This window comes from Rhinatrema bivittatum, chromosome 4 (assembly GCF_901001135.1).
Source record: "Rhinatrema bivittatum chromosome 4, aRhiBiv1.1, whole genome shotgun sequence".
Classification (NCBI taxonomy): Eukaryota; Metazoa; Chordata; class Amphibia; order Gymnophiona; family Rhinatrematidae; genus Rhinatrema; species Rhinatrema bivittatum.
The window spans coordinates 27,369,909-27,396,759 of record NC_042618.1 but is presented as its reverse complement, the minus strand read 5'-3'; the positions used below and the strand labels follow the sequence as shown (position 1 = coordinate 27,396,759).

Here is a 26,851-nt window from a genome sequence, read left to right as displayed (position 1 = left end):
TTGGCTGCACATTTTGTTTTCTGAATTGCGCGGGAATACCTAATAGGGCCATCAACTTGCATTTGCATGTTGAGGGCGCTATTAGGTTCGGCGGGTTGGACGCGCGTTTTCCGCCCCTTACTGAATAAGGTCTCATTTGTAACTGCGGTAATCGGAGCAAATGTCTTTTTACAGTGACTGGCGTGGACCCAGTGGTCAAGTCCTTGTAGTTGTAAAGCTGAATGTAAGGGCGTGGGTTGTAGTAGCATTGCGAGAACAGTTCAGTCCAGACATCTGCTTATCGGCCTAGCGATAGGGTGCAAGCTTTAGCAGGTGATTCAAGGATCCAGGCTTTCTTGTCTTCTTCATTTGCGGCTGTAGGTGTGAGAGTAATACTTGATGTCAGCTTGTGGTCTTGGCACTGCAGCACAGCTCTGTTGAAAAGTACTTTGTAATATAAAATAATTTTCTGTTGATTTAAAATAAATCACATTCAATCAAATTTATGTTCCGAGCTGGAGGTGTTGGCATAGATGCCCAGTAATCACTTCAAATGGGTTCAGATTAGTGTGTCTAGCCACTCCATTTAACATTTTGCAGGGCTGCTGGCAGTATTTTTAAGGCATCAGTTAAGTCAGTTCAGTTTTAATTATTTAGTTCATCTTTCCAGTTTGGTCAGTAAAGTTTATATTTTACATTATTGCAGTGGTCACTTTAGTGTAGGCTTCTGTCCATTATCACCAAACAATAATGGCAATCTTGAACTTTTGGTATATGCTTAAAGTTCATTTTCAGTTGCAGAAAGGGAGTCTGTGGGGTGGCAATGGGTAATCATACATTATCAGAATCGGTTCTAATTAATTAATCTAACTAATTAAGCTAGATATTTCACTTAGATGCAGCTCCAACTCTCTACATTAATGGTGGGGGTGGAAGGGAAATAGAACCAAAAGGTTACTAAGAGCCAAGAGTAACAGATAAGTATGAGAAGAAAAAAAAGTGCAAAACTTGCTGGGCAGACTGGATGGGCTGTTTGGTCTTCTTCTGTCGTTATTTCTATGTTTCTATGTTCAAAATTAACTTATATAGGAGAAAGGGTGATCAAAGTATGTAAATATTGGGATGATCAAATCAAAACAGAAATTTCCAGATCTGAAACCAACATCGTAATTAAATAAAATTCCGTATATTTCTCACTTTCCAAGATTTGTATGTCATAAAGAATGTATTTAAGTCAATTGGAATGTAGCCACTTCTAAAGAGAAGAGAAGTGAGTATTCTTTAATCAATGAGTTAGTAATGTAAAGTTTATTTTCAATCTTGGGTACCTACTGTTGACTATGGATCAGTCAGCTGCAGAGAAATTCTGTTTGTTCTGGGCCTCATGGTGGCAGTGCTTCATGTGCTTTCACTAAACTGCCTTCACATACAATTCCTAAGTAACTTTTAAGAGATCAGTGCTTGTCAATCCTAAGGGGAAAGTACTGTTTTTCATTTTAATTGCATCAATGAAAAATTCAAAAAATGTTCAATAAGAGGCAGTTGAATAAGTAGGGCAGATTTTTGTGGACCAATGATTATTTATGACCCAGAGATATAAAAGGTTCCAGTATTGCAAGAAAAGCATTTACACGAGTTCTATGAAGGTCCCTTTTAGTATCGCACTAGTGTTTGGTAAAATAAATAAATACATTTATAATTTCAGTGTTTTTTCATATGCTTTACTTTTATTCTGAGTAATTTTAACCTTCACCATCCATTGTATATACAAAGACACCATCCTTCTCATCCCTACTCTCCCTCCCCACCATCCCAATCCTAAACCACCCAGTACCCCCAAAACCCTTCAGATCACTAGGATCATGGTTCACTCATACCACTACTGGCGGCTTGCAGCATGGCGACGACAGCAGTGCTGGAAGATGAAGCTACCAGTGTTGCTGTTAGAATAATACTCTGACCCATGATCCCGGCAGCCCGGAGGGTTAACATTAGAGTAGCTGATGGGCGGTGAAAGGGGGAATGGGGAGGATGCCCAGAGGATGGTTAATTTTGAGAAATTGCGGTGAGGGGAGGCACAGCTATAAGGCCCCAAAGGCCTTAAATTTTGTTATCCATCTTGGGGTGCTGAAAGATCAGGTCAACATGCCTGACATTGACACTAGGGTTTGGGACTGAGGCTGGCCTGCTATGTTATATTTTTTGGGTTCGTTGCTACTTAACCACTGTATTCTTTGAATATAGCTAGTCAAGATTGAAGTTATTTGGATACATGTAACATAGTTAATGATGGCAGATAAAGACCAGTATGGCCCATCCTGTCTGCTCAATATAAAAAAGATGGGCAGGCCGGGTACATGAGGGGAGCAATTTTAAGACTATGCAAGAAAGGGTAAAGTCCTGCGCACTTTTCCTCCGTTTCCAAAGGGAAAACAGTTGCCTTTGAAAATTGAATTGGGGAAAGCATGCACACAGGCCTGCCCTTATTTGTGTACATACTTTTCCCATCAGAATTTACGCAAATACCTTTGAATATTGTTGGTTAAGTTTAAAACATAGCCTGTTGGGTTTCAAAGTTATCCGGCTATGTACACCTGGATAACTTTGTTATTAGGACGTTTATCCTGCTAAATATTCTGGATAACTTATCCATTTTCCTTTCTTTTTTTTTTTTTTTATATTGACCTCGAAGTGTTTTGCACAGGTGAACCCGTGTTTACCCACATAAAAGGGACTTTTGAAAATTGGCAGGTGTATGTCAGGGGAATGAGCAAGTGCTCAGGGCTTTGATTTACAGACCCCCATGCATGTCTTCCCTGCAGATCTGACCTGCATAAACAGCAGATGCACAGTCTGCAGGTACTTTAAACATCCCTAAAGGAAAGAAATAGAAATTGGAACCAAAGAGGTGGATGGTAATAATTGTTTTTCTTTAACTGCATGTTGAATTACCTAAAAAAAAGAACTGCTGCTTTCTACGTGTTATGAAGTTGCTGTAAATAAAAACTCGTTCAGCTAACGTAAGTTACCGGGGACATTTTTCCAACACTCTTCATGCCTTGCATTCTCTTTTAAGATTATAGCACAGTATTGAAGAGGATGAGCATCATTCTGTAAAATTGAGAACTGAGGTGTGGCAATCTTTGGGTTACTTTCACCTTGAAGAATTTCACCTATGTCTTTTTCTTCAGCACTCCTCATAGTTCTCCTTCTCATACACCAACGAAACAGAGACAGGGCACAATACGCAGAGGAAGAGGACGGAATCAAGACTATTTAATGGAAATAAAGCTCAGTAAGGTGAGATTTCCATCAGCCTAACCCAGGTTGAAGGCCACCTGGTTTTAGCTTGACTTCAAATCGTTGGCATGTTTCTCCTTGCAGCACTTTGTACAAACAATATCCTAAGGCACAATAATCAAAAGTTTCAACGTGGATAAATGAGGTTTGATTATCGCCCCGGGGCCCTGCCCCTTACTCTGGGTAAAAGCGGGCAGGGGAGACACTGTGTACAGTAATTGCCTTTTCACAAATCATCGCATGTGCTTCACTGCAGTCACAGGATTCACAGGTACTTTATTCGTGATGTGTGTGTGGCAGCTCTTATTTTCAAAGGGAAACTCCGTGGGAAGTTTTCTCTTTGAAATTGAGCTTGCAGGCCCACGAGTACAAAGCTTCCCCCACAGTATCACTATTGTCTTCTTACAGTCAAACATACACAGGTTATGTGTCACATGCTGAAGCAAAGTATTTCAATTTTTTTACCCTCCATTGTAGGTCAAGTTTCAGCATGAGGTTTATCCACAGAATATATTAGACTCTGAATCTAGTTTACAGGAGCAACCAGTATCCCGCCAAGTGTTTATCGTTCAGGACTTAGAAATCAGAGATCGCTTGGCTTCATCACAGATGAATAAATTTCTCCATCTCTACTGCAGCAAAGAGATGCCCAGGAAAGCACATTCCAACATGGTAAGACTACGAAAACTATGTATCCTCAAACGTATTTCAGTTACTTCAAGGTCAGTAAGTTAGAAATCAACAATGAACTTTTGAGCATGGTGTAGCCACTCCCATTTGCCAGTCTTGCATCTCATGTTTCCTGACACTCATAACTCAGATTTCCCACACTATTTGCTGCTGCTTACGATGAAGAAGTAAATTACCGTCTTTACATTTTGGTGAGTGTTTTTGCCCACAGTCAAGAGTTGTGATGGCTCCTTCACGCAGATCTGCCAGGGTGCATCAGTCTGCACGTGCTACATCTCTACTATTTTCACTCCTTGTGAAGAAGGTGCAAGTGTTCAAAGGAAACTCACAACATATGTTTAGATGCCATATTCTCAGTTACCTGCCATCACATTCTGCTCTTTCCTATGTTATTAACACTCAGGGCCATATTCTTAAAAATCTCCTGGCTATGATCATAGACTTGGAGAAAGATTTTGATAATACAGTTTTTGTAGACAGTAGCACAGTAGTCTGTGCCTAACACCCTCTTAGCCCACCTATTCTGCCTAGTTGCCCTGCCTTCTGTCATCTACCATCGTTCCCCATTGTCCTTTATATCTGCCCCATCATACATTAATTCCGTCACTGTTTTGGTCACTAACACCATGGCTGGTAGACAATTCCAGGCGTTCATTACCATCTCAGTATAGTAGCTGTACTTCAGATTTACACTGAACCTTCTTCCCTCTACCTGCATGAGACCTTGACCCTGGGCTTCATTTTCCATGGTGCAAGCAATTAGCTGAGAAATTTGCATATATTTTTTACTTTTGTGATTGACTTCATATTTAGATTTGCAGAGGTGAAACTCTGGGAATGCTAGAAGAGTATCCTGGTTTCTGTGCTGTCATTTATGGGCCAAAGTGTAATCAATAGATTGTAAACATAGTACAGGAAACAAATATAATAACATTAGTAATATAGAAGTGATGGCAGAAAAGGACCAAATGGTCCATCCAGTCTGCCCAGCAAGCTTAAGGTAGTAACTGTCACTCTGTGCAAGTTTCTCCCATATTTTTCTTAAGGGTAATAACTGCCGCTCCTTGCAGTTATCTCCAAACCTTATGACACCCATAAAAATTTCAGCTAGTAACATTTTTTACTGGGTGACGAGCTTTCTTGAAAATTCAGTATTGCTTGACATGCTTTGCTTATGGACTTGGCCGTAGAAACAGTCCTGTGCTTTTTTTCACCTTCTCAGTATAAATGAGTTGTAGGTATTTTGCAGGTTTATTTTTGCTGCATTCACCTAGAGCTTGCTGCTGTTTTACAGCTGACGGTGAAAGCCTTGCACGTGCGTCCAGAGTCTGTCCAGTCTCCCCAGGAATGCTGTTTGCGGGTGTCTCTGATGCCCCTGCGCCTCAATATTGACCAGGTTGGTTGCAGATGGAGCCCTTTAAATACTATATAGCGGGAGGATAATTCTCAAAAGGACTTCTGCTTGTAAAGTAGTACATAACCGATATGCGAAGAAAATATGCGCATAGTGGAGAAGCATTCCAGGGGTTTGAGTGTGAACAGGTTGGGATTTATTAAAATAAAAAAAAAAAAAAGCAGATATGTGCATACATTTTCCGAGCAAAGTATGCACACCAAATAGATGTAATCATGTGCGCATAGTTTTGTCAGGCTAATTATCACAAGGAACTTTCATGTGTAAGTTCATTTTGAAATATGGTATAACTTGTGCGCCTAACAGTCCACAAATTTATGTGACCTAAGAACATAAAGATATTCCCATACTGGGTCAGACCAAAGGTCCATCGAGCCCAGTGTCCTCTTTCTAACAGTGGCTAATCCAAGTCACAAGAATCTGGCAGGATCCCAAAGGGCCTGATATAAAATTACTCCTTAAGGGGGTAATTTTCAGAGGGACTTCCTGATGCCCAGAAGCACCTATTACAAAATCGCATGCCTGATATGCAAAAAAACTTAAAAGCATGTCATATTTGTGCATTTACAAGGGGATGGGGTTTGGGTGGGTCTTGGACTTAGACATACTCTTTAAACTGACAGTTATGCATGTAGGTTTTTAGGAGAATTCTGTGTGCACCAAACAGTTGTAACTTGTGCTGGGTAGATGTAGTGGGATCATTTTCAAAGCAGACTTGTGCACGTAGGTCTGCTTTGCAAAGTGGTGTAACTTGTGCATGTTTTTGCCAATTTTCTTTTGTGAGCTGTTTTGAAAATTACCTTCACTTAATTTTACCCAGATAACTTACTCACTTATCGTCTCTCTGAATATCAACCTCATCATTTCTTTATGTATTATTTTTATGAACATATTGTAATCATTTGGGTTGAAAACACCAAAAATTAAAATATATTTAAAATGGCATGCAAAAGGAAAAGTTTTTCAGATTTCAGTAGAGCAAATGTAGATGAAATGAGCATGCTGCTTATTTTGACCATGCTCAGAACAAGAAAACAAATTGTATCTATATATTTTGTATATGTTAGAAACGTTGATAAGAGATGCATAAATTTATAATTAAATAAATACCAGTGTTTACATATATAGGACTTCATTGATACAAGCTTTTCCCTTACCTATAGGAAAAAAATAAACATAATTTGATCAAATTTACTGTGCCTTATGTTTATAAATTAATTTTAGTGGATGTTGCGAAAACATGTCAGATTTAAGGCAATTCATAGTGGACCAAACTTCAGACCCTAGTTCCACTTAAAAATTCACTCAACTTGCCCACACTCAAACTGAAGAGAGAGACATTATGACCAAGTAATATCTTGCACTATATACACTGTTGCCAAATTGACATTATGGTTATCAACTAATAATATGTTACTTTATTTTCTGTGTTTTAGGATGCTTTATTTTTCCTGAAAGATTTCTTTGCTAGCCTTTCTACAGAAGTAGAAATCTTGGTGACACCGGATCCAGAAGGTACTTTTGGTAGAACAAGCAGTCATTTTTAATTCCGCCTAAGCATGGGCTTCATGAACCTTGCATTCTGATTGGTCAGTTAGAATTCAGAGACAGATTTACTAGACCACATTACCATATGTGGATCTTGTGAGAGAGAGCGAAAAACAGGCCTATGCATTTAACCCTTCTTGTGCTTACAACTTGCATTATGCTGTGAGGCAAATGTTTTTTCAGTTTATTATACAGGCTCTGTGTGCCACAGCACAATGTGGTCAAGTCGTGCGTGACCACACCACGAACCTGGGATGGATACAGAAAAGCACCACATGCCATCTTGTTTCCTATTGTATCCATGTCTTTTCATTAAATTAGATGTTCTAACATCGTGTTTATTCTTACCTTCCTTTATTAGCTGAGGTGGCGGCAGAAAGAGGAGGAGGAGAACGGCAGCCCATCAGGCTGCGTCCTCCTCGGCTGCCACCAGGGCCGATTACATCTTTCATCTGCGCAATTCAAATGAGCAGTCAGCCCCAGGCGGCAGAGGAAGAAGACACAGGCTGATGTGCTGCCACTCTTTTTCTCTTCGTCTTCCTGTCACTTGATGAGTGTGGGATAATGTGATGGGGGGCAGTGGGGAGTTATACAAATAGAAGAGCTGGGGGTTGATGGAATGGGAAAGAGGGGCTGGGGTGGGATTGTGTCAAAGAAAGGATGGTATGTATGTGAAAATAGCTAGGGGGAAGGTAGATGGGAGCAGGCTCGGCGTGAATGGGTGTGCATATCATGCACTTGCATGGAGTGGCACACTCGGGGAGGCGGCAGGCCGGCACCACAGAAGAGGCCGAGGGCTACTCACAGAGCCTAACCAGCCGGTGGCCGAAGAAGGAGAGCGTGCGGACCTCCTGTGCCTCTGGGCCTTACGGCTCACCGATCTTCCTGCTTCAGGAGGGAGGGAGCGGAAGCTGTGCGCGGGCGTACATGCACACATGCCCATATCCAGAGAGGCTTGGACCCAGGCCAGAGGCTAGGTCACAAGACAGGGCCTCAGCCCAGGACCAGGCCCGATGTCGGTTCTCGACCTAGACAGCAGGTCTAGATGCCTGGGCCTTGACCAGTCCGGTGTTGGTCCAAGGCCCAACACCGGACTGGCCCAGAGACACTGTCCCAATGCCTAGGCCAGAGCTTTCCAAACTGTGTGTCGCGACACGTTAGTGTGTCACCTGCAGTGTGCAGGTGTGCGCGCAAGCCCAGTCCACATAGCCGCTCCCCTCCAGCGATTCACTTTTTTTTTTTTTTCAGTTCGCGGGTTGCTTATTATTGGGCGATTTTTGCTATAAATCGCGGATTTTTGGGCTTGGTGGGTGGGACTTGAGCCCAGCTGTCCCTGTCATTGGCTGCTGCTGCTGCCGATGAGGGCCTGGCCACGAGGAGTACTGACTGCAAGCAACAGTGTCTGGTGATCATGGAAGGTGTTATGCACCACCGCAGGCTTGAACCCTGAAGGAAGTGAAGCACCTAATTGGCAACAATCAAAAAGAAGAGGATCGTGAGTGTGGGGGCCAGACATGTGCTTGGGGGGGAGAGAGATGAGTGTGTGGGGGCCAGACATGTGCTTGGGGGGGGGGGGAGAGATGAGTGTGTGGGGGCCAGACATGTGCTTGGTGGGGGGAGAGAGATGAGTGTGTGGGGGCCAGACATGTGCTTGGGGGGGAGAGAGATGAGTGTGTGGGGGCCAGACATGTGCTTGGGGGGGAGAGAGATGAGTGTGTGGGGGCCAGACATGTGCTTGGGGGGGGGAGAGAGATGAGTGTGTGGGGGCCAGACATGTGCTTGGGGGGGGGAGAGAGATGAGTGTGTGGGGGCCAGACATGTGCTTGGGGGGGAGAGAGATGAGTGTGTGGGGGCCAGACATGTGCTTGGGGGGGAGAGAGATGAGTGTGTGGGGGACAGACGTGCTTGGGGGGGGGGAGAGAGATGAGTGTGTGGGGGGGGAAGAGAGATGATGGTGTGGGGGGACAGATGTGCTGGGGGGGAGAGAGATGAGTGTGTGGGGGACAGATGTGCTGGGGGGGAGATAGTGTGTGGAGGCCAGACATGTGCTTGGGGGGGGGGGGGGGGGAGAGATGAGTGTGTGGGGGACAGATGTGCTGGGGGGGAGATAGTGTGTGGAGGCCAGACATGTGCTTGGGGGGGGGGAGAGATGAGTGTGTGGGGGACAGATGTGTTGTGGGGAGGAGATATTAGTGTATGGGGGCCAGACATGTGCCCTGAGGGGAGAGAGATGAGTGTGTGGGAGGCAGACATGCGGGGGGGTGGGAGATGCTAGTGTGTGAGGGCCAGACGTGCTTGGGGGGGGAGAGAGAGATGAGTGTGTGGGGGACATACAATTTGTTTTATTATTGTTACTCATACATTATAACAATAACATTAATCTTGGAATATATATTTTTAATATAAATGAAAGGTTTTCATGAGATAGGTGGTCTCGTGAAACATTTTATTTATGTATATATTTAAGGAAACATACATAAATTGTCGAAATACTTTTCGTTTGTTTAACCTTTTTTTTTTTCAATTTCTCTTTATTAAATTTTTGACAAATTACAAAGATAATTATAATTTAACACTTTGTAGTGAAATACAATAGCTGACAAAACACAATGATATTATTCAATAGCATTACAAATATAAATTTCAAGAAATACTATCTAATCTTTGTGCTTGTCATTGCTAAAACATCAAAGAGGTAATACTTGCAAGAGATTTCTGTGCAACATTTAAATAGGGATATCCAGGAATATTCTAACATTAAAAATTGTATAAGATTACAGCCATTATTCTTTATTAACCTCATTACCATTTCCTTCATTCAGAACCTGTTGTTTTGCTTTCAAGAAATCTTTTAACTGATTTATTTCAAAGAAAATATATGTTGTTCCTCGAAGTTTTAACATACATTTGCATGGATATTTTATTTTCATTATAGCACCTAATGCCTCAGCTTTAGGCTTTAATAATAGGAAAGCCTTTCGGCGTACCTGGGTACACCTTACTAGGTCGGGGAATAACCTAACCTTATTACCTAGAAAATTAATATCTATATTTTTAAAATATGCTTTCATCACTAAATTCTTTTCCTGTTCAGATTGGAAAGTAATCAAGAGTGTAATGTGTGTGAGTATCTCCACTTGAGATTCTTCTAGAAATCTTGTTAAATTCTGAAAATCTATGGGATTTCTTTCTATATTATCATTGGAAGATTGCTTATTAGATAATTGTACAATTTTCTTTATATCTGGAACTTTATCTGATGGAATTTTTAAATTTTCCATCAAATATTTCGTAAAAGTAATAAACGACGATTCTTCTTTAATTTTTGGAAAATTTAAAACCCGGATATTCAGAAATTTAATGGTGTTTTCCAAAAACTCCATTTTTCTAGATGTTACCAATTTATCTCGGGAAATAACTGATGACAAATCTTTCAATCCCTTTACTTCTTCTCCTAGAGATTGTATCTGCACACACTGGTCTGTAAGAATTTTCTGATGGTCTTGAGATACAAAATCTAACTTTTGGGAAACATTTTTTAAAATTAGTAACTGTTCTTGAATGCTAACAGACAGCTTTCTGATCATGTCCGCCAAGGACTCTATGGTCACAGCTGATAGTTCTTTAATCCCTTCATCCTCTACTACTCCGGATTTGCCTTCTGGTGTAGAGGACCTAACTATCACTAAATCCTCTCCATGGTCTCCAGTTGTTTGTTGTACTGTGGTAGAAATAGCTCCATTTCCAACAACAACCATGGAGGGTATTGGGGGGGAAGCTGTAAGCAGCTGGCGAGGTTCTGGGGGGCTTAAAGATATTTCGCCCGGTGATAGCGGTGTCCCTACCCCCGCTACACCAATGGGACTAGCACTCCCCTGTGGTATGGCTGATAACGCATATTCAGGAATTAGGCGTTGTTGTAACAAGGGAGAGGGTTCAGCTGGAAAAACCCTTACCTTGGCTTTTCTCTTATGAGGCATATCTTAAAAGGAAATTTTCTAACACTTAACCTAAAATCCTGAGTTAGCTCTTATACATACAAGCTAATACACAGAAAAAACTCTTATGAAGAGGTTTGGAATTTTCCTAGTCAAGAAACAAGAATAAAAAAATTTTATCCTTTAAAAAAGAGAAAATTACCAGCCCTAAAATCCATACAAATCCGGACGAAGCCGGACAAAGCCGCGCACGCGGCTTTGGCGGAGCGCCGGCGGCAGCGGGGCGCCACAAGGGCGCGGATCTTATGCGCACCTCTAGCTCCTCCCACTGGCGTCCGAATTCAAAGAAGAAATCTTTAAGCAGTCAATAACTCACACTGCAGCAAGAAATGTCCCACACAGACTGTCTGATGAAACTCCAATTGGGAAAAGGAATCCAAACCGCCCAGTGAGCTCTCTCAGGCCGCGGATCTTATGCGCGCCTCTAGCTCCTCCCACTGGCGTCCGAATTCAAAGAAGAAATCTTTAAGCAGGCAATAACTCACACTGCAGCAAGAAATGTCCCACACAGACTGTCTGATGAAACTCCAATTGGGAAAAGGAATCCAAACCGCCCAGTGAGCTCTCTCAGGCCGCGGATCTTATGCGCGCCTCTAGCTCCTCCCACTGGCGTCCGAATTCAAAGAAGAAATCTTTAAGCAGGCAATAACTCACACTGCAGCAAGAAATGTCCCACACAGACTGTCTGATGAAACTCCAATTGGGAAAAGGAATCCAAACCGCCCAGTGAGCTCTCTCAGGCCGCGGATCTTATGCGCGCCTCTAGCTCCTCCCACTGGCGTCCGAATTCAAAGAAGAAATCTTTAAGCAGGCAATAACTCACACTGCAGCAAGAAATGTCCCACACAGACTGTCTGATGAAACTCCAATTGGGAAAAGGATTCCAAACCGCCCCTGTTTAACCTTTAACCTCTGGTTTGCTAGTAGACTGAATTACTGTGTCGTGAAATTATGATTGTCTAAAAAGTGTGTCACCAACATGAAAAGTTTGGAAAGCTCTAGCCTAGGCCAAGGCCCAGCCACAAGTTCAGATCTTGATGCCTAGGCCCGATGCTGGAGACCAGGACCCACCCTGAGGCCAGGTCCTGATGCCTGGGCCTCGATCTAAGCCCAGGCCCAGGCCCGGAGACTAGAAACCTAAGCCTTGTACGTGTTGTCCTCTTCTTCTTTACGATAATGACGTCTGCTGGGGACAGGATGGTGTTAATTAACTCTGACGCCTCACTCTTCAGCAGCGGGCACCATTTTGATGTACGGCAATTCATTTAAACTGTCCTACAACAAAATTGCCCGGTTTCTTTTTTTATATATGGCATTTTTTAAATGTTTATTTCATTTTATGAACTAAAGAAAACAAAATAAACATTAAACAAAAATGAAATTTGTGGAAAGAAAAACACCCCAATAACGAAATTAAAAAACGAAACATTTTTTACCCCTGTGCACCCATAGCAACTGTTCCAGTAGAGCAGGGCTTCCCAAACTTGTCCTGGGGACCCCACAGCCAGTTGGGTTTTCAGGATGTCCACAATGAATATGCATGAGATACATTTGCATATCCATGGAGACTCGGTATATGCAAATTTATCTTGTGCATATTTATTGTGGGTAACCTGAAAACCCGACTGGCTGTGGGGTCCCCAGGACAAGTTTGGGAAGCCCTGCAATAGAGGGGAGTACTTAATATAGAAACATAGAAATGACGGCAGAAGAAGACCAAACGGCCCATCCAGTCTGCCCAGCAAGCTTTCGCACTTTATTTTTTCTCTCACATACTTCTGTTTCTCTTATGTTCTCTCTTTTTTATTCTATTTTCCTTCCACCCCCACCATTAATGTAGAGAGCAGTGTTGGAACTGCATCGAAGTGAAATAGCTTAATTAGTTAAGGGGTATTAACCACCACAATAAGCAAGCTACACCCATGCTTATCTGTTTATCCAGACTATGTAATGCAGTCCTTGTTGATTGTTGCCTGACTATAGATCCACCTTTATTCATTCCCCCCTACTACTCTTTAAGATCCTCCATAACAGAAGGATTGAATGTGTTTGTTTATTCAAGCTTTCTACTCTGCATATATCCACAGTGCATGGTGGATTACATAAAAACATATATAATAAAAAATACCCATGGGGGTCACGGGATGCCCTGATCTCAGTGAGACATGTGACTCAGCTCTAGGTGCCACCCTATTGTATATAAATATCATCGCATCATTGCTGAGCTTTAAACCCCAAAATTGCGGATCAGAGCCTCGCTAGATGTATGGCAAGTTTGTTTTTAAAAATCGGGGAAAAATGTCCACAAAAACTCTTAGAAAGTTGAAGGACAAATTGAAGCTGATGATAAAATGACTGACACTAAGGAAACTGCAGGCCCACAGCTTTCAGATGCTTCAATGGTGGCGAATCTAACTATTGTGATGGTAGCAGCATTTGATGGGAAGCTCGATCAAATATCAGGTGCAAAATCAGGAACTTAAAACTTTTTGGTGACTTTGGGACAAGGTTAGATGTAGCAGAATCCCAGATTAATGCCACTGAAGAAGAGGTTAAATCACTTATGGACACAGTTTGTGTTGGAAGTAGAGGTAAAAGAAAGGGATGCACAATTTTAAAATTTTAGAAAATCATTTGACATTCCAGAATTGTTATTAGATGCTGACTTTCCCCAACTGTTGGAAACTTGGTTGCTTAAAAAATTGGAATATAAGAACATAAGAAAATGCCATACTGGGTCAGACCAAGGGTCCATCAAGCCCAGCATCCTGTTTCCAACAGTGGCCAATCCAGGCCATAAGAACCTGGCAAGTACCCAAAAGCTAAGTCTACTCCATGTAACCATTGCTAATGGCAGTGGCTATTCTCTAAGTGAACTTAATAGCAGGTAATGGACTTCTCCTCCAAGAACTTATCCAATCCTTTTTTAAACACAGCTATACTAACTGCACTAACCACATCCTCTGGTAACAAATTCCAGAGTTTAATTGTGCGTTGAGTAAAAAAGAACTTTCTCCGATTAGTTTTAAATGTGCCCCATGCTAACTTCATGGAGTGCCCCTTAGTCTTTCTACTATCCGAAAGAGTAAATAACCGATCCACCTCTACCCGTTCTAGACCTCTCATGATTTTAAACACCTCTATCATATCCCCCCTCAGTCGTCTCTTCTCCAAGCTGAAAAGTCCTAACCTCTTTAGTCTTTCCTCATAGGGGAGTTGTTTTATTCCCCTTATCATTTTGGTTGCCCTTCTCTGTACCTTCTCCATCGCAATTATATCTTTTTTGAGATGCGGCGACCAGAATTGTACACAGTATTCAAGGTGCGGTCTCAACATGGAGCGATACAGAGGCATTATGACATTTTCCGTTTTATTCACCATTCCTTTTCTAATAATTCCCAACATTCTGTTTGCTTTTTTGACTGCCGCAGCACACTGCACCGACGATTTCAGTGTGTTATCCACTATGACGCCTAGATCTCTTTCCTGGGTGGTAGCTCCTAATATGGAACCTAACATTGTGTAACTATAGCATGGGTTCCCTGTACGTACCTGGATCAGTCCAGACAGTGGGTTATGTCCCCAATCCAGCAGATGGAGTCAGCCAAAGCTTCGAGGGGGCGTCACCATAAGTACTACTACCCCCTCTGCAGGAGTTCAGTATCTTCTGACTCCAGCAGATGCGAGTAGTAGAATCTGGGTTGCTCCAGATTGCCTGAAACCATTTCTTACAGTGATTGCTTGTCTTCTCTGTTTTTTTCTCTCACTGTTTCTGTTGGATCAAGTTTGTTTTATTTTAAAAAAAAAAAAAAAAGTTAAAAAGGCTTCAATTTGGGACGGCATGACTTCCTTTTGCGTTGTCTCTCCCTCTCTCTCTCTCTCTCTCGGTGCTAGCTGTACCTTGTGGCCCGGGGTAAGTGCATTCTTCTGTGTTTTTCTTTACAGCTGATTTTGCTCGCGGCTGCTTCGGCTTCGCCGCGTTTTTCTCCCTCACCAGCAGCCATTTTGCCGGTTCCTCGTGGGCTGCGGAGGTGAGCGGGGAGATCTTCGTTGGCGGGTTGTGAGGCCAGGAGGGCCCCCCCGCGGCACCGTTCATCGGCGGGCAGTGCAGGCCGCTCGGGCCCCCCCGCGGCACCGTTCTTCATTCCCAACATTCTGTTTGCTTTTTTGACTGCCGCAGCACACTGCACCGACGATTTCAGTGTGTTATCCACTATGACGCCTAGATCTCTTTCCTGGGTGGTAGCTCCTAATATGGAACCTAACATTGTGTAACTATAGCATGGGTTATTTTTCCCTATATGCATCACCTTGCACTTATCCACATTAAATTTCATCTGCCATTTGGATGCCCAATTTTCCAGTCTCGCAAGGTCTTCCTGCAATTTATCACAATCTGCTTGTGATTTAACTACTCTGAACAATTTTGTGTCATCTGCAAATTTGATTATCTCACTCGTCATATTTCTTTCCAGATCATTTATAAATATATTGAACAGTAAGGGTCCCAATACAGATCCCTGAGGCACTCCACTGTCCACTCCGTTCCACTGAGAAAATTGCCCATTTAATCCTACTCTCTGTTTCCTGTCTTTTAGCCAGTTTGCAATCCACGAAAGGACATCGCCACCTATCCCATGACTTTTTACTTTTCCTAGTAGCCTCTCATGAGGAACTTTGTCAAACGCCTTCTGAAAATCCAAGTATACTATATCTACCGGTTCACCTTTATCCACATGTTTATTAACTCCTTCAAAAAAGTGAAGCAGATTTGTGAGGCAAGACTTGCCCTGGGTAAAGCCATGCTGACTTTGTTCCATTAAACCATGTCTTTCTATATGTTCTGTGATTTTGATGTTTAGAACACTTTCCACTATTTTTCCTGGCACTGAAGTCAGGCTAACCGGTCTGTAGTTTCCCAGATCGCCCCTGGAGCCCTTTTTAAATATTGGGGTTACATTTGCTATCCTCCAGTCTTCAGGTACAATGGATGATTTTAATGATAAGTTACAAATTTTTACTAATAGGTCTGAAATTTCATTTTTTAGTTCCTTCAGAACTCTGGGGTGTATACCATCCGGTCCAGGTGATTTACTACTCTTCAGTTTGTCAGTCAGGCCTACCACATCTTCTAGGTTCATCGTGATTTGATTCAGTCCATCTGAATCATTACCCATGAAAACCTTCTCCATTACGGGTACCTCCCCAACATCCTCTTCAGTAAACACCGAAGCAAAGAAATCATTTAATCTTTCCGCGATAGCCTTATCTTCTCTAAGCTGGCAGATTATCAAGAAAAAGCTGTTTTTGAATGAGTGCAGAACTGGGGTCTAAAACAATAGGGCAGGCAAGGCCTTGCATTGTTATAGCTAAAATTCTCAATTATGTTCCTAAAATTCTTCTTCTTCAAGTTTATCACAAAAATAGAAATATGCAATATCAGAATCAAAAAGTGATGCTTTCCAAGACTTTTCCAATAGACTTTCATTGAAAAGGAAGGAATGTGTGCCTATATGTTCAGATTTAGTAAAGCTCCATGAGAAATTCACTCTGCAATACCTGGCCTGGTTTCAAATCTGGTATCAAGAACTATGTATGATTTTGATACTGCTGAAGAGGCAAAAGCCTTTGTGGCGCTTATACAAAATGATGGAGCCTAGTAATATGGGCACATCTGTGAATTCTTGAGATCTCTTGACCAAGAGCATTTTGCTTAGTGATACATGTCTGATTGGATTTGTATAGACTTGCAAACTCGGCCTTCTAGTTTCGTCATAACTGTGATTTCTTATTATTTCCCTTCTGGGCAGAACGTAGTCAGCACATGCTTATTGCTGCTTGTACTTGCATTACCCTTGTACTTGGGTAGAATGGCAGTCGACATGATTGAGATCTCTTTAGAGCTGAGACCAGAGCCTTCTTTGGTTTTATTGATGTATCAGGAATCCTATGTAATTTTTCTTTCTTTTTCAAAGAGTGGATTATTTATTATTTTTAATTTTTATTATTTCTTATATGACATTTATGGGCTAGTATTTTGCTTTTAGCAATGGACTACATATGACTCTACCAACTCGAATACAGTCCAGGGAAGTTTGCATTTAATGGGATGGCACCCATGTGTGTCTGATACTGATCCCTAGCCTTCCAAGGCCATGTTGACGCTGATGGTTATTTGCTTGATTAGGAAATTGGTGAGATGTGTGAGGATGGGTATGAGAGGATTTGGGTGGTAAAGTTGTTGAAGCTGGATTCATTGTTGGGTTGGTTATATACCCTTTTACAATCGCTGTGTGTTTTATGGTGAACAGCCTTCATCTTGGTGGAGCCAGCTGCTCATTCAGGGTTCACAATGTGGCTCCAAGTATGTATTTTGTATCTTCTACTGTTTTTCATGCCTGATATTTGGGATGGGGACTCATACTGTGCACGTCCTGCAGTGTTGCAGGGTTGGGCACTCCTATCCAAAGAGAAAAGATATCTCACATTAATAGATTTAGGTGTAACCTAGTATTTTTGTAAGAAACTCATATGTTAGAAAAATAATATTTAAGGTGAAATGGGTTGCATGGGGGTTTTTTTGTGCTCAGGATATCTCTAAAAATTGTGGTGTGGCCATTCTAATGCATAGGAATATTTCATTTCAAATGACTAAAATTATAAAGGACGCAAAAGGCCAATTTTGTAATTGGCATGGGGAAGCTAGTCAGGAAAAACACTATTTTAGCCTTAGTTTATGTTCCTAATCAGTATGATCATTCATTGTTTGTTAAGTCCCTGATATAACTTCACTGGGGCCTGCACCAATTATATTGGGTATGAAAAGACTTGAATTGTGTTGTGGACCCAGTATTGGATCCTTTCTAAGTAAAACTTTGCATGTTATTGACATATGGAGCGTTTTTCACCCCAGAGAAAGTATTTCACACATTTTGCTAGATCTGATGACGCTAAATCAAGGATTGATTTCACTTAGTTTCTGAATGTTTTTTTCCTAAGGTCAGAAATGCCACTATTAAATCCTTTTAATGCCCAGTACCTTGTGGTTTTGAGAAGACTCTAACTATGCTTTGTGGAAAATGCCACATTGGTTAATTCAAGACATGAAAATTTGAGGAGTTTCTGCAGTGTAAATGAATGAATAATGCAGAGCATAAGAATAATCCAATTCTTTTCTGGGAGGCTGCAAAGGCAGTTTTAAGGGGTGACACTATTAGTTATACTATTGCAAAAAAGGGAGTTGGATAATGAGGTTCATGATTTCCTTCAACAATTAGCCAATTACAAACAAGGTATGGCTGAGCCTGATGCTAGTGTCATGTCAGAAATGTTTGGCTCCACAATACCTTTTAAATGATAAATTACATCAAAGAGCTGCATTTTCCTCAACTTCTTTAAAACACACATTTTTTCTTTATGGATACAAGGCAGGGAAAATGCTATCCATTTTAGTGAAGGGACGATTTGGTTCTACATTTATTTCTGCAATACAAGATGATCTAGGGAAATTAAAGACTTCCTTCACATATATTTGTGCTCTGTTTAGGGATTATTATTACAAGTTACATTCCACTGAGAGGGAGGATGTTAATATGAGGGTGCATTTATCTAATATCATTCTGACCCAAGTATCTTCATTACTTTTGGAATCTCTTACTGTACCTATTTTGAAGCAGGAAATTGATTCTGTTATTTCAGAATTTCACAATTTTAAATCACCAGGCCCGGATGGTTTGATGTTCATTTTTATAAATCTATTAAGCTGTGCATACTTGATAGTCTTAAGGCTTTATTTGAGGATATGTCCATAAGGATGAATGCCAGCAATTTTGAAAGTAGCTAATATTATGGTTTTTCCTAAACCTGGCCATAATTTGGTCCTTCTGGCCTCCTATTGCCCAATTTCTCTCTTAAACCAAGATATAAAAATGTTTGCAAAGATGTTAGCAAATCCGATTAAATAAGTTTTACCATCCCTTCTTCCGACCAGATATGTTTTGTTTGGGCTAGGAGATCTAGTATTATTGTCCTTAGATTGATTGTTTTATTGGACAACTGTGTTCAGTGTAGTAATAAGGACCCATTCTCATAAGCTTTGATGTGGACAAGAGTTTTGATAGAGTTTTGTGGTCCTTTTTTGGTGTCATACTACACAAGTATGGATTTCCTAGCGTGTAGCCAGATGGACTCAGGACCAATGGGTATAGTGTACTCCTGAAAGCAGATGGGAGACGGAGTCAGATTTCAAAGCTGACGTCAGTCTACGTATACCTGTGCAGGAAACTTAGCTCTTCATTATTTCTCCGTCTCCTAAGCAGATAGGGACACTACACACACTAGAATAGTGTTAGAAATTTTAAACCAAAGACGAAATAAAACTTACCTCTAGAAGACGAGCCCCACTCTCCTGCGGTGAAAGCTAATGGTCCCTCCACCAGTCGAGAATTCCTGGGTGATTTCCGCGATCCCTCAGAGGCAAGCCTTGGTCCGGTAGCCGGCTCCCGGCGTGGACTTAGCCCCCAGGGCAGCTGAGAGGCAGCGGGTGTAGAATCGAGCGTGGCGGTGAAGGTAATTCCCTCTCTCCCGCAGCCAGAGACTGCCCGGCACGAGACTGGGAAAAGCTGAGACCAGGTAAGGTAGAAACTTCTCTTAAGTCTCTGGTCTCTGAGGCTCGAATAGGCACACAGATCGTCCCTTCCGGCATCTGTTAAATCGGGTTGAGCAGCCCTGTCTGGGCTAGACCCCGATCCTGTGCGAGGGTCCACACATGTGGAGACCCTCTGGGGGGTCGCCATCTTGTCCGTGTGGTCGTCGGCGCCATTTCCCCCCCCCTTGACCGCCGTATTGCCCGCTCAAGTGAGCCGTGCGCACAACCGACTTGTGCGCACAGCTGCGCGCACAAATGTGCCAGGCGCATAGCGGCACGTACAAATGGCCTGAGCGCACAGATAGACCCGTGCGCACTGCGGCGCGCGCATCTTAGCCAGGCGCACAAATTAGTAGCCTACGCGCACATCTTGCGCATCTCGCATGCACCTCGTTGACGCAACCGGAGCGCACAACTAAGCCTCCTGGCGCGCGTACCAACGCGCATAGACAAGTTTTGAGTCACTCCACGCGCACATATCATAGCACCGCCGGCCAAGAAAGCCAAGGGACAAGCCCTCTGCCCAACCTGCCACCTGAGAGCTGCGTAACCTGAAGGGTTAGAGGGATCCAGATCCACTAATGATAGCACCCTGGACCTCTGTTATCTCTGACTCAGCACCTACACAGGAGGGCACCTCGGGGGCCTCCACCTTAACCCCACCTGGATTCAATATCGGCCCAGGGACCTTTTCCTGGGTGGAATTCTTCAAAGGGCTGCAAACCTTTGTCAGGGCACAATCGGAACCGCCTGCGACACAGACCCAGCCGACTGACTGGACTCAAGGAAAGGAAATTACCAGGTAAAAAGTAATTTCCCTCTGCTTGCAGTACCTACAGATGTGCCAGCAAGCCACAACATTTGAAACGTGCCTCCTAAAGCATTAAAGTGTCATAAGAGGGATCTTTCTCTATATTTTAATGTGTTGCTCTGGACTTCTTTCCTTGAGCCCCCTTCTCCTACTGAGTTTATTCACAGACGTATAAAATAAATACATGACATTTAATAAATTTGCTCTGATTTGGTCCCCCTTTTTTTTTTTGGTATAATTGCAGTGAAAAAGTCTCCGGGTGCCGATGTCACTTGCAGCTTGCCCAGAAACCTCAGCAGCTTCAAGAAGCCAAGCCCAGTCATTTCTCTAGGACAGAGTCAGTCGGTCCAGAATGGCTGCACAGATCCCAGTGATCGAGTAAACGGAAACGAGCCTGACGTCCATGAGATGCGGACATCATTTAGTGATCAACCCGTCTTTTTTAGGTAAAGATAACTTGTTAGCGCAGCTTCAGCAGGGTGGCTGGCATTTGTGTGAAGGTTGATTATTTTGCTAGAAGACTCCTTAGAAAGAGCCTAAAGTGGCCCCACATTATATCAGGGTAGTCATTTCTCCACGCACCACTCTGTGCACAGCAGGTGGCAAAAGAAAAAAACACTGCTAAAGAAAATTTCAGAGCATTAAAAAAGGTCTTTTTTCATTTAAAAAAAAGTCTTTTTTAATGAAAAAAGCCAAATTTTAAGTTTCTGCAGATGTTTTCAAAGAGTATTACCGTAGATGATCGCTTAGCATGCATTGTGATTTTTTTTAGGAACAACATCTGCTTTAAACTTCGGTTATGTCACCGCAGAAACTTCATGTGTGTGGTAAAATGAAAAGCTAGGTTTCCAGTATCTCGCTACTGTATTAAAAAAAAACAAAAACAAAATCAAAGACTGATGTTAAACCAGGTGCTGTTTCTAGAATCCCAGCCTGCCATCCATTTTATAAGAGAAATCATTTTGTATAATATTCTTTAAAGAAGATGTGTAGTAGTCTTGCTTTAAGAAAGTAAGTTAGTTTAACCCACCCAATAGTTAGCTCTATCACCCCGCTCAGCTGCATTGCTGTCAGTTATATACCAAACCAGTGGAAGCAATGGGGAGGAAGATCCTATTGGAAGCAATAAATTTCTTTTTTTTTTTTTTAACTAATCTTCTCGATCCTGTCTGATGGGCACAGACCCATATATAGCCCCGAAACACGTCTGGATTCTTTTACAAATGTGAACAACAGGAAATATTACAAAACAGACACAGCATAAATTCATGCTGTACAGAAATTTTGTACTTACTTTATATCATTCCAATGTAGACAATTCATTTTTGGCAAGCTTAGCACTGTTTTTCTGTTGTCTATAACCTTTCAGAGAATTTCGATTTACTTCAGAAGTTCCAATTCGTCTCGATTATCACGGCAAACATGTATCAATGGATCAGGTATGATGCAATGCAATGTTGGAGCAACCCATATACTTTTAGCCACATAGAGGGTGGGCAATTTTCGGAAAGCCTTTTGCCCGAATAAATCAGTATTTGCCCAAATAAACGGCTTTTGAAAATTATCCTCTCCAAGTTTTGCTGAAGTCCAAGTATGCCATGTACAGTACACACCTTAGATGTATTTGCCTGGTCACCCATCAAAATCAGATTTCTTTGGCATGCTGTCTCTTGGCTAGAATCATATTGCATCATATCTTGCAATGTACTAGACTCTAGGTACTTCACCATCCTTTCCTTTACTAGACTCTCCATTAGCCTTCCCACCACCAGGCTCAAACTAACCAACCTATAATTTTTCTCTTCCCTTTTCTCTGTGGAACCATCCCCAATTCCAAAGAATAAAAGGGGGGGGGCCCAATTTTTAAACCATTTGCATTGGGACAAAGACCATGCATACTTCTTACCCTCAGGCATTGCACCATTCAGAGAGGAAATATGCGTGTACTTTCTATTCGAGACTTGCAGGGGCTGCAAAATACATGTGATTACTTGCACCTGCTATTTCTGTAAGTAGAATTTTGCTGGAAAAGTATACGTAAATCACTTTGAAAATTGAGCTCTTATTGGACAGATCCATCCATGGACCTGCCGTTGTTACATGGACCTGTCGGTATACATTCTTCCATGTATACTGACAGCCCCCATGATTTTCAACTGGTTAATGTCCTTGCCCATCGTGCAGCACATATATTGAACCTGTTGTAAATTCCTGAGATTTTTGGTACTATGGGCCATATTGTTGACCTTAACGTCAACCCAGTATTATGGTCAGATCATCTGCTGCTGAGTTTTAATTGTTTTCCCCATTAAGCTTGGTTCTTCTTCTCCCACTAGGGTAGGTAAGAAGCAATATTGTGGCCCCATTGATCTTGCTAAGTTTGAGGAGACATGGGTTGTTGACAGCAGCCTGAAGTGTCCCCAACAACCTTAACTGAATCCTCGATGCTGGATTTAACAACTATCAATCAGACATTAGCGCCAATAAAAAATGAAATTACTGCCATATAGGATGCATGTTCTTTGGTTTAATTAGTTCCTGGTGGGAAAGAGATGAGAATTTTAACTGAACAGAACAGAAATGGCGTAAGTTGCCAACCTCCTACTGCATAAGGTTGATTTTGGGACTATTCAAGCCACTTATAGAGCTGAGTTGAAGAGATCTCAAAAAAAAATTTTGTTGCATGCCTTTGGAATTCACCTAATTATCCATGTGAACTTTTTGAGGTAGTTATCTGGCTCTTGGAACCTCCAAGAGGTTATCATGAAGGTTTGGAGATTAGCTGTCCAAGGACTGTTCCTGAAAAGTATCTGACCTACAAAGAATGACCATTGATTGATCTGTTGTCTCCCCTGAGTCAAATGCCAGTCTTTAGGATATATTATGGGATAATTTGATTTGATTTCACTATCTGAAGTGGCCAATGTAGTAAGGAGAATGAAGTAATGTTTTTGTCCACTATTTGCCTCCCCTTTTGGGGTTCTCCATAGTTTGCGAACCATCTTTTCTGAAGTAACTGCAAAACCTGTAAATCTTTCCCTTTCCAAAGAGTCTGTCCTGGTCATGCCAAAGAAGGCATTGGTGCATCCAGTCTTCCCAGCTGTGAACTCTCTACTTATAGGTCATATCAAATCTTGCCGCACTTGAAAAGAGTTGTCTTGGCACAGTTAAATGATTTTCTTGAGGATAACAAGGTCCTAAATGTCTATCAAAGTGGGTTTTAGGTGGATCACCAAAAAGCTCTTACTTTTTCATATTTGATTTCATTTTACGGGAATTAGGGGCAGAGCCATTATTACTTGACATTGCTGCCTCTCATAGAGTCTGTCATTTCATCTTAGTATCAAGATTGGCCAAGCTTGGAGTTTGGAGGTACCATTCTACAGTAGTTCAGATTATTTTTGACTAATCAGCAGCATAAATTCTATAAAAAAAAAAAAATTTCAGACTTTAGTCAAAATATTACAGGAAACAAGGCTGAGGTCAAGGAGGGACCTCTAGGGAACCTCTGATGAAATGGCTCTTCAGAATAAATGCAGCTGATTCACCCTAACTTGCTGATCCAGTTTTATTACATTACGGTGGATCAGCAGCATCCCAGATCAGTCCAGACTCCTGGGTTTTGCCTCCCTTCCAGCAGATGGAAACAGAGAAAGCTTCGCTGAGACTGGCATATAACCTGGTGTGCCACCTGCAGGCACTCAGTATTTCTCTGTCTCCAGCAGATGGTAGCGGTGCAAAACCTGCAATCTTAGAATAGGTTTTTAAGAAAAAGAGTTAGAGTTCATCTTATCAGGAGTTCCTCCCAGAAGGTTGGCAGGCCCTGGTGGGGCCATCTCTTCTGGTTGAGAGGTGGACGAGCAGGGGATTGGTAACCCCTTTTGGTGTCTCAGTCCTTTGCTTCACCAGAGGGGGAATACTGGTGGTGCCAGATCCCTTCCCCCTCTCAGGAGGATGCCTGGAGCATGCTGCCCATCTTCAGGGAAGTGTTTATTCTTCTTCTTTCTTGGCAGTTAGTTAAAGTTTAAAAATAAAAAAAGAAAGGCTCTTTTATTTGTCCTTTGGCGTGACTCACTGCAGGGCTTTTCGCGGTGGCCTGAAGAGCACTCTCCGGGAATGGACCCTCCAGACATAGGTGCTTCCCCGGAACTTCAAGACCCGGATGAGGGGAGGGGCCAAGCCACAACAGTTGAAGGGGACAATCCTAAGGTGGTTCACCTCTTCTTAAGAAAGGAGTTGTGGCCCCTGATTCCACATGTCCTTAAGGAGCTAGGTATTAAGGAACCAAGTGAAGAATCTGATCATGAGGAGGTGGACTCGGACATGGAAGGTTTAAGAATTCCCGCCAAGGCTTTCCCATTCCATAATCTGTGAAGAAGCTGGTGCTCGGAGAGTGGGAAACTCCATATACCGGTCTGAAGGTTGGCAGAGCTATGGGTAAGTTATATCTACTGCCAGAGGACACTTTGGCAGTGGATGCCTCAGTGTCGGCTGTCATCAAGAAGACGACTATCCCAATGGCTGGTTCTGCTGTGCTTAAGGACTGTTGCATCCGTCGGTCTTCGGCTTTGCCCCGCTTGTTGCACCCCTATCTCGGCTCCTCCCGCTTACCTGGGCAAGATGGCTACCGCAGTGTCGTCAAGCCGACTTCTCTGGCATCCCCGGAACGGCTATGGTGCAGCTGTACGCCTTTGCTCCTCCCAGGTACCTGCTAGGGTGCGCGCAACCCACGTCGAAGTACGCCCAGTGGCACGAATCTCAAGGGCGTTCCCTCATCTGACGTCATGCCACTCCGGGTATATCTACTTCTCAAGATTGCTAGCTCATTGAGTTGGCAAAGGCTCGAATGGACACGATCTGTTCCTGTCTGCGCTACTCTGCCGCTTCTCTGCTGCCTGCAGGAAGCCTTCCTTCTGCCCTTCGGGGTTTTACTACTAACATGGGTACCCGCTCCTCGGGGGCCCTCTGTTCTATTTTTAGGTGCCATTCAGGGAACAGGTACTCACTCCTTGAGGGCCTGCTCTCCCTGCCTCAGTGCCTGTACCAACGACAACTATCTGGTGGAATCACATCCATAACAGCTAACACCGAGTGAGTACTCTAATCTCTCATCTGTCTCATCCACAGTATCTCCTTGCTGCGGAACCTCCTGACGTCATCTTGGAGAGAAGGGCTCCCTCTTTCAAGGTCCCTGAGACTACAACTCATCACTGCCACCTTGTGGCTACTTCAAACTGTATAATAAAAGTTCAATTCCGGTGTTTTGTGTATCAGAGTCTAGCCCAGTGCTGTGGCTCCTCACGGGGCTCCTCCCCATGGGCGTGGTCATCTCCACAGCACCCAAGGATCCACTAAAACACACATAATAACAATAGATTGCCAACTCCATGGATCCAGCTCAGCTCACGGCGTTGCAGGCCATTCCAGGCCTGGCCCAGCGGATCACCGAACAGCAGACTATGCTGGAAGGACTGACCACTGCATTTAATTTGTTACACGAACAGATGAACACTCCTTCCACCTCAGGTAAAGAGGCTAAACTGTCGGAGGTGACAGTCAAGACAACTGTACCTCTAGCACCTCCTACCCGCTTCTCGGGAGAAGTATGGAGATGCAGAGACTTCATTAACCAGTGCTGCATGAACTTTGTTTTACAACCTGGACATTTTCCCACAGCTTACGCGAAGCCTACGTATATCCTGTCATACCTAGATGGACGAGCCCTGTCCTGGGCATCTTCGCTGTGGGAATGCGAGGACCCGATCTTTCATAACATTGAAGGATTCCTTGAACTGTTTAATTCAGTTTTTGATGATCCTGACCAATATTCTGTTGAAGGATCTTTTTTGGTTCACCTAAAGCAAGGGAACAAGACCCTAGCTGACTTCGTTATTGAATTCAAGACACTGGCGTCTGAATTATCCTGGGACCCAAGATGCCTGAAGACGCTGTTCTTTGAAGGACTGAACACTCGCCTGAAGGATGAACTCTCAGCTAGAGAGATGCCTGAAACCTTGGCAGAACTGGTGAAATTGGCAACTAGAATAGATTGCCGGCTTTGAGATAAAGTTTAAGAAACCAAGACTTCCAGGAGACCCTTTCTGAGTGAAGTCCGAGTCAGGACTGCATCCTGGGCTGCCCCTACAGTCCCAGCAGCTAGCGAAGAGGAACCAATGCAATTAGGCCACAGCCACCTGACATCAAAAGAGAGAAGAATGCAGAAGAAATTAGGACTGTGTATGTACTGTGGACAAGCTAGCCATGCTGTCCAAAATTGCCCTATATGTCCGGGAAACGGACAGACCTAAGTCCTGCGGGAGGACTCTTCTTAGGTCTCACCATTCCTTCTCCTCCTCATGTATCTCTCCACTCCTTCTCTCTTCCTGTATCTCTCATCTGCGGTCCTGTACAGTACCAGACTCTTGCCCTAGTGGGCTCAGGGGCAGGAGGCAATTTCATTCTTC

The 26,851-nt window shown here is 42.9% G+C and overlaps 1 protein-coding gene across 3 annotated transcripts in view; it reads left to right on the top strand.

Moving 5' to 3' along the window:
• Positions 1-26,851, top strand: part of ATG2B (autophagy related 2B) — a 263,381-nt gene that overhangs the window by 212,267 nt on the left and 24,263 nt on the right. For all 3 annotated transcript variants that reach the window (XM_029597896.1, XM_029597895.1, XM_029597894.1), the window contains exons 32-37: positions 3,171-3,279; positions 3,757-3,951; positions 5,264-5,365; positions 6,820-6,898; positions 20,632-20,833; positions 21,757-21,826. In XM_029597896.1, the coding sequence (XP_029453756.1) occupies positions 3,171-3,279; positions 3,757-3,951; positions 5,264-5,365; positions 6,820-6,898; positions 20,632-20,833; positions 21,757-21,826 (757 nt within the window). The remainder of the gene's footprint in view (positions 1-3,170; positions 3,280-3,756; positions 3,952-5,263; positions 5,366-6,819; positions 6,899-20,631; positions 20,834-21,756; positions 21,827-26,851) is intronic.